This window comes from Wyeomyia smithii, chromosome 2, assembly GCF_029784165.1.
Source record: "Wyeomyia smithii strain HCP4-BCI-WySm-NY-G18 chromosome 2, ASM2978416v1, whole genome shotgun sequence".
In the NCBI taxonomy this organism is placed as follows: Eukaryota; Metazoa; Arthropoda; class Insecta; order Diptera; family Culicidae; genus Wyeomyia; species Wyeomyia smithii.
In genome coordinates, this window is record NC_073695.1 from 250,646,410 (window position 1) to 250,654,808 (window position 8,399).

Consider the following 8,399-nt stretch of genomic DNA (forward strand, 5'->3'; position numbering starts at 1 on the left):
ATAGTTGCGGCACTCCAGCCTGTAGTCCGACTTCCTCCATCCCCACTGACCCACTGCAGTACTCTAGCAAGTGTTTCTTTACCATGTTTGTAGAGCTCACTCGGCAGGCCGTCTTTGCCGGTGGCTTTGTTGTTCTTCAGTCTCTCAATCTCCCGCTGAATTTCGTGGAGGTTGGGGGCTGATACCCGGTCATCTATTACTGGCACTCCCAGGTCCGTTCCAGTTTCGCTTCTGTTGCATCGCCATTCAGATGTTTTCTTCGAAGTGCTGCGCCCACCTGTCGACCACATCGCTATCGTTCGAGTTCCAAACTTGTGTAAAGTTTTTTGTAGTAGCAATCCGTAACCAGATAGCGCTACCAGTACCGCCAGCCTCGTACACCAGCGAAAAAAATGTATTGTAGCGATAAGGTCACCAGGCAGCGCTAGTGTACAAGTGATTTATAACGCAACTTACTTTAAAAATTTACACGGAAATTTTGATCAATGTTGTTCTTGCTTGGACGTCTGTCTGTGGTTAATATTTTCGTAGAACTTTCGCGTATCATTAGCAGTGAATGGCTCTTCTAGCTCTTCATGGTCACGATCCTCCTGCTGGCGATCTTTATGTCTCAGGATCGTGGTCTTTACTAGACCAGGTTATCTCTCGTCCTTACCCTCAGGTTAATATCCAGGTCCGGCTTTTCTATGTCACCGCTGCCTCGCATACCCCATCATAACAGTCTTTTATGCCACTAGGTGCCTCTGTCCTTGGACGTGCGGATCATGATTCAGCCATCCTCTGAAGAAGCTGCGCCGAACATTTCTACCGTGGGTAGTGCCTCTCCAAGCTATTGCGCGTAAACTTCGGCATCTTGCGGGTTCCGTAGCTGTTTAAACCACGGGGATCGGCCCTGTCGTGACTGATAGACAGTTGGCAGTTTTTATCGCATACAAATCGCCACTAAGTAGTGGTCTGAGGCACCTCGGTAGGTGCATATGTTGGTGATGTCCAAGAAAACCCGTCCTTCGATGAGCACATGGTCAACCAATCCTCGGAAAGCTGCAAAGTTTACGCATCTTTGGCCGTTGTTGTTCATCTCGGTGGCCAGACTTTCGTGTCCGATCACCGGTTTATACAGGTCTTCCCTTCCGATTTGAGCGTTCATATCCCCGTTGACGATCTTGATGTCCCGCTGTAAGTAGCTGTCGTAAACGTCCTTCAGATGTGCGTTGGAGGCATCCTGCGGGCAGTGCACAATGATGATGGAGTAATTGTAGAACCGGCCTTTAATTGTCGATACACACATCCTGTCGTTGATCGCTACGATGCCGAAGTGAAGGGGTTCTATCTGATCCTGTAGGATCCTGTAGCCACCCGAGATGTTCAGCGATCTACAATTCCATATTCTGATCTTCCAATCGGTGTTCTTTATTCGCCGCCTAGGTCGTTGCCGATTGTTCCGATCTGTTTCTTGTTCTTGAATATTCTTAGTAACGTGTTTTTTGGCATGTCACCTTACTAGTGTGGCGATGGTTAGTCTCGTGACGGGGCTGCCGCCTTGGGTGTAGCTAACGATAGTCACCGCATTGCTTACTTCAGCCGCTCCTCTGGAGTACAGACGCTGTTTGGGCCGCTCCTCCTGGAAAAGAGGTGTACCGGGTTTTGGGGCTAAGACGGCCGTTTCACTATCCACAACCTGCGACCTGTCCGATTCCTTGCAGCTAGGCTGTGCATATTGGCACTTACATTGAAGATGTGAGAAGCGTGTTGAGCCCTGTGAGGATCACTACGACACGCGGATTAAAAAACTACTGCATACAATAACACCAGACTGCAGTAAGATGTTTTTGTACGTTTTTTACGATTTTTCAAGATAAACTAAAAAATTTTTCACGAGAATTTTCAAATATCGTGGTTTTTACGTCGTTTTCTCAAATAACCCGATTTTTTCAATATTTAAATTTTTTGATTAGATTACAGACGGGAACCGTCAAACTAAGACACAATTTCTTGCCATTTTTCAAGAAATATATATCACAAATACCGCTACATATGATAAAACACACCCGCCTTCGACCAACTCAATAGATATTAGAAATAAGAATAACTCAAGCATTTTGCCAGCAATGGCATTTATAACTTTTCATATAATTTTTCTCATAACTCTGTCATCGGTAACTTGGCAAAATAAAAAAAAATCGTAACGATATACAGTTTTGCAAAACAAATTCTTCCATTCAAATATGTACAATAGCTCTTACATTTTCATCTCGGTATACACTCCAAACGAACCGGTTCCACTCTTACACAACTGTCCCAACATCAAGCGGGACGAGGGCGAATCCAGATGGTCATCGTTTCCTTTCAGTGCAGCTGCACGCAAAAACTGGATGGACGATTCAAACGAAATCTGCTGCAGCGGGGACACATTGTTCTCCATTCCCTTGCGACTCATTGACTTGAATGTTCCGTCTGCTGTCATATAATCCGCCACCAACAGCAGATGTCTCGGATTGATCGTAATGCCGTACACTTTGAACACATTCTGGACTTCCTTGACGATGACTCTTGCGGCGGCCTCGATTCCGTATCTCTGCGAGATGGCGTAGATGTCGTTCGAGTAGAGACGATTTAGATCCAATATTTTGCTATACTTTGTCATAGCAGAAATGTTAATTCCGTCCGTTTTGAGGTACAACTGATCGTTCTGAACGTATGTGATGGCTCGTCTGATGTTGGGGATCTGTTGAATTAAGTTATTATTAGAGAAGACACTATATTAATGAAACCACTATCAAATTACCTCCCAAACAACACACTTTTCAGCAATTTCCCGCAAAATTTTGGTGAAATCGATATCTTTATACTTCATTGGCATATGGAAAGTTACGACACACCAGCGGTGATGTTTCTTGTCATAAACATAGTCACTTATCAGTTCGTTCTGTTGTTTCACCATCAACTGCTCCGTCTCCTCTTCAAGCTTGGTATCGGACACATCTAAAGCTTCTTCACTGATCATATCCTCTTCGTTGTCACCAAGCTTCTTTTGTGCATCATCAGCACCCTCCGGCTTATCTTCGGTTGAATTCTGCAGCTCGTCATCTTCATCGTCGCCTTCATCGTCTTCCTCGGTATCGTAGCCGACTTCATCGCTTTTTTTGTTCTTCATCCGCGTTTCAGTAGCGTCATCGTCTTCTTCATTTTTACCTGCATCATCGTCTGAGCTTACGCTGCCATCGTCCTCTAGTCGGGACATGTCCGGCTCGCGGGTATCGGCCAAGTCATCGTTCTCGACGTTCTGTTTGGCGGTAGATTCTTGCGCGATTTCGATCCTAGAAGCGAGGCTAGTAATTATCCAGCGTATTGTATAATGCGGCAAATACTCACAAAACATTTTTGGCTTTGGCCGTCCGGAAGATCAGTTGAAACATATGTTTGAAAAAGTGTTTGGACATGTAGTGTAAGATTTCTTTCGGGTTTACTCGATATTCATGCGAGTATGCATCCTCCGGCAGGAAGTTGAATCTCACCACATGCTGCATGCCTCGTGTGGGTCGCAAAACCAGTCGAGTTTTCACTTGGATGTCTGTTGAGAACACTCATAATAACAAAAAAAAAATAATCAGTTTATCGTTAACCTACCTTCCAGGACATCCGCCACCGTCACTCGGTTTAGCATTTTACGCATTCTCTCGGCAACAGCTTCGCGCTTTTTGGCGCTACGGTGCGGCCTAAAAGGTATCTCCATCGATGGAGTTTTGATGTGCTGCGAAGCCAGCATGAGAATTTCGCGAAGCCGAGGAATACCGAGGGTAACGTTCATTTCACCACGTCCGGCGAAATGGAACGTGTTTAGCGTCATCTGGGTGGATGGTTCCCCGATCGATTGAGCCGCCAGCACACCGACCGGTTCGCCAGGGTTCACCAGCGCCTGGCTGTTCTTGATCTTCATCAACTCGCTCATATCGTGGATGGGTTCGTTTGACTTGGCGTACGTGTTAACCAGATCTTCCAGATGCTCGGTCAGCGCTCCAAAGCAACTGTCCGGTCGGAAGAGACTGACCGTTGGATCGGGACAGGATTTATATTTACGAGTGTAACGAAATTTTTCCTCTGGGTTTGCTTTCACCCATTTTTTGATAATTTTCTCGGCCAGTCGAGTTCGGCCGGTTTTTCGCTTCAGCTGGTCGGGGTTCGAAATTTCGGCTCGGATTTCTTCGCTCACATCAGAAGAAAATTTAGCAAAGGGTGACACGCGTCGCTTCTGCGTTTTAGGGCCGTTTTTCTTACACCAAGATTTAATCTTCTTGACATGTGCTCTAATTTGTTCGTTCAATTGGTCGTCGCTGGTAAGTTTTTTGACGACCTCTGGTCGCACAATTACGTCCCGATTTAGATCCAAAAATCGAAGCTGCTTTGAATTTTCGATGAATTGTGCTTTAGAAATTTCCATTCCGTCTTCCCCGTACATGAACTGAACCACGCTGTTGTCGCTATCCCGGACGGTCATATCGTAGTTGACGTTGAGACCTTCCAAATGTTTTACCAAGCACCGCTGGAGATACCCGGAACGGCTAGTTTTCACAGCTGTGTCGATTAGACCTTCCCGTCCAGCCATGCAATGGAAGAAAAAATCTTGCGGTTGAATTCCGGTCATAAAACGACCATCGATGAAACCACCCGATTTCGGCGATGTCTCAAAGCTGGCAAAACTTGGTAATGATTTACCAGAAATCATCAACGGAGGACGCTTTCCTTCCAGTTCAATTTGTCCCAGCAGACATGATATCTGCATAGTATTAACTGTAGAACCCTTCGCACCAGACTGAACCATCAGTTGGAGATTATTTTCAGGAAACTGGGAAATCAAGCCTGTCGGGATGCAAGCTTCGTTGATCTGATTGGTGTATGCATCCAGAGCGGTTTTGTACTTTCGATCAAGAATTGCTCGAAACTTTGGGTTACGAGCGTACGCCTCTGTCATCTTGTCGTTCAACTCCTGCTCTGAGACATCCGCTGGAAGGTCCAAAGCGGAAGCCGCCGTGGCATGACCAATCATTCGACATGCCTTGATGAGCTTGGATCTTTTTTTGTCTGCCCGTTTTTGCACCAGAATATCTCTGACACCTAGAGTGAAGCCTTCCCACTGAAGATAGTACGTAAAGAGTCGCGACAGAGATGACAACAGTAACGAGGAACAATTTCCTCCGTACAGTTCGTACATGCAGTGAATTAACCCGTAGGGCGTAGCTCCGAAATGATTCTTATCAAGAATGCCTACTAGCAACTCTCCATCGCGAATGAATACTTCCGTCTCGGACATTTCATTGCCGGTGAAAGGCGATCCACCCGCAACCCACATTCTTGGCTGTTCTGTCTGCCAATGTCTGTTACCCAGTTTGGCAGTTCCAATCATGTTGATGTGAGGCACCTTTTTAGGAATTAGATTCTTAATGATCGTAGAAATGATTTGCTTTCCAGACCACAGCGTTGCAGGTTTGACAATCGTTGGCGGAAGTAAATCTATGTTTCCACGGTGATTAGATAAAGCTTGAAACACCAGCTGCTGATAGTCAGTTCGGTTGAAGAATTTACCTCTGATGAACAATTTTACAGCGGAAACGATGTGATCCTGAATTAGACCACCCAGCGGAGTACCATCCTTCGGAACGAGATATTGATGAGGAACGGCAACAATGTTGTAAGCCTCGCTTCTAGCAAGTTCGTCCTGCGGGAAGTGAGCGTTCATTTCGTCACCATCAAAATCGGCATTGTACGATTTACAATTGGAGTAGTGCAATCGGAAGATCTTCTCCCCACTCAAGATCTTCGCTTTGTGTGCCATTATACTGGGTCGATGCAGCGTAGGTTGTCTGTTCATCAGCAGAGCATCCCCATTCAGCAAATGCCGATGAACGATTTTCACACCCTGCTGATTGGAGCTGTGCGGTGTCAACAGAGTTTTGGCTATTGACTCTCTCTGAGTCACACTGGTAGCGGATATTTTGCTCACCTGTCCGTTTGAATCTTCAATCATATTGGCCCCTGGATAACCATCTGGTCCATTTAGCACCATCTTTCGAAGCTCCGCTACGTTCCAGGGTGTCACTGGTACCGGATAAGTTAGTTTCTTTGCAAACGTAACCGGAATGCCAATCTCGTCAACTCCAATATTCGGATCCGGTGTGATAACCGTTCTGGCTGCATAGTTCACTCGTTTTCCCATCATGTGCATCCGCACCAGTCCTTCTTTTTTCTCCATAATTTGCTTTAACCCACAACCGCGGGTTTTGCTCTTTTCCTGAGCCAAATTAATATCCAAAGATTGATCCACGAACGCTTGCAGCTCAACCCACGCGTTGTACATCTTCTCGTAAGCACTGTCACCTTTTGCTGCGTCGTAAACTTTCTTCATCTCCACTGCGACATTGCTTAACGCGGTCTTCTCTTCTGCCCCATTTTCCCCCTTAGTTAAAACCAAAACCGCCCGCAAGGTAGTGTTCGCCATCAAAATATTCCGCAGTATCGAAGTCTGTGGATGTTCTAAAATCTCTGTACGATCTACGCGTCGCACCGGGCGAACAACCGGTGGCTGCACCGGAATCACATCCATGAAGAATAAATCAACCGGATTTTTCATAGTACGAGCACCGTTGGCCAGAATAGGAAACAGCAACCGCAACAGTGCACCATCATTCTGGTACAGTTGATAGAAATACTTCCGACATTCTTCCGCAAAAATTACCCGATTGGTGGCTTTGAGTTTAACATCGCTTACATCTTGATGACCTTGTTTTTCACTGAAAAAAAATTTATTACCAATAATTTTAGTTAATTAAAGTTATAAACTTTACTCACTAAAAAGCTTTCATATCTGTTTTATTCATACTAAACACCAGTCGCTTATTTGATACGCGAACTTTCTTCACTGGCGTCTTACAGTGAATGCAGTTCACTCGGATGGCATCTTTCAGGGTAGCATTTACGATTGCAGTTCGTATCGCTTCTGAGTTCTTCGTGTTCGCCAATTTGTTATAAGGACCTAAAAAAACCGTTGGATTATTGATTGGAATCAATTAAATGTTCATAATACAAACTTTTCAACAGCAACTGTGAATAGTAGCCGATACCCTCCGCTAGAGGATCGGCCGGATTCAGGGCGGCCTTCTGCTTGTACACTTCCATCTCTTCGGCTTCGACAATATAGCCAGCATCAACAAGCTGCAGTTGCAGCTCCAGCAAATTTTTCATCGTATCATGCAGCTGTAATCGAAAGCAGTTGGTGCAACAAATGCGCAGTAGATTGTAGACAGTTTTAACGAAGAACGGATTGAACACCGGAAGGCAAATTTCAATGTGACCGAAGTGGCCCTCGCACTGGCTGATATCCTTGACACAGGTGGCACACACTTCGCCTCCTCCGGATGGACCTGCAATATGTCAGTCAATCACTTTTTCCGTGGTCATTCTGTACGAATGTAGATCGACTTACCCATTGCCGGATCGTACAACCCACCCGGAACCGGATGTCCCAATATGTCGAACGATTGTGGTGTTACTATTTTTGTTACGCTGATCCGTTTGATATCATCAGCGCTAAACACGGAAAACTGCAGGTTCGTAGGGTCTAAATTGACCTCGAAATTTTGATCGATGGTCATTTTGAAGCATGAAGCACACGTGGATTACTGTTGGATGATTTGACTGAAAAATCTGGCAGTTTCTAGAAATGGCACGTGAAAATAGTTAATCTTCTAGGTGAAACAATAAGTTTTTCAAACTACACTATAGGTTGGGAAGAAAAACAGTTAAAATTCTAGGAAATTTTGAAAATTTATAACACGAGAACGAGTAACTAACAGCACATGTTTCAATCAAAAGCCGAACTGATAGAACTGTCAAAAATCGGATCGCGCCGCACCGGCGAAGCCGCCCGAATCATGCAGTTGTTTCGCTGTGTGAGGATTTGTTTTGATGGCGATTCGGTATAGAGGAACGTAAACAATCGTGTACCTACGATATACACAACCGAACTGCTGTAACGGTTTTGATTGTGGGCAAGCCTGTTTCATCTTTGTGTGAGTGTCATTCATGCGGTGTTGTTGCGGACTTGTTGATATTTTTGTTCGAACCGTTACAGTATTACACTGGAAGAAAAGCGTACATTGAAAAAGGCGTATTAGGTAATATAAAAGAGGATAGGTAATACGCTTGTATTGATTTGCAGCATGTTTTAAACGCCTGTGCGAAATGCGAAAGGTTTCTCTTTATAATAACAAGTCCCATCTTAATTATTTTTTTGATGTGTGTTCAAAATACTTTACATTATTTCTTAGATTTTTTTTTAATTTTTTTTGGCAAAGTGGAAACTGCTACTTTTCTGTTATGTTGATTTTTTAAAGTGGCTATCCAAA

At 44.7% G+C, this 8,399-nt stretch overlaps 1 protein-coding gene across 1 annotated transcript; it reads right to left on the reverse strand.

Moving 5' to 3' along the window:
- Nucleotides 1-2,126: 2,126 nt before the first annotated feature.
- On the reverse strand, nucleotides 2,127-7,859 carry LOC129722183 (DNA-directed RNA polymerase I subunit RPA1). Its single transcript, XM_055675470.1, has 7 exons — nucleotides 7,478-7,859; nucleotides 7,083-7,415; nucleotides 6,844-7,027; nucleotides 3,628-6,785; nucleotides 3,373-3,571; nucleotides 2,786-3,317; nucleotides 2,127-2,725 (listed from the first exon to the last, which is right to left on the reverse strand). The coding sequence occupies exons 1-7, from the start codon at nucleotides 7,644-7,646 to the stop codon at nucleotides 2,240-2,242; spliced, it is 5,061 nt and encodes a 1,686-aa protein (XP_055531445.1). The 5' UTR covers nucleotides 7,647-7,859; the 3' UTR covers nucleotides 2,127-2,239.
- Nucleotides 7,860-8,399: the final 540 nt, after the last annotated feature.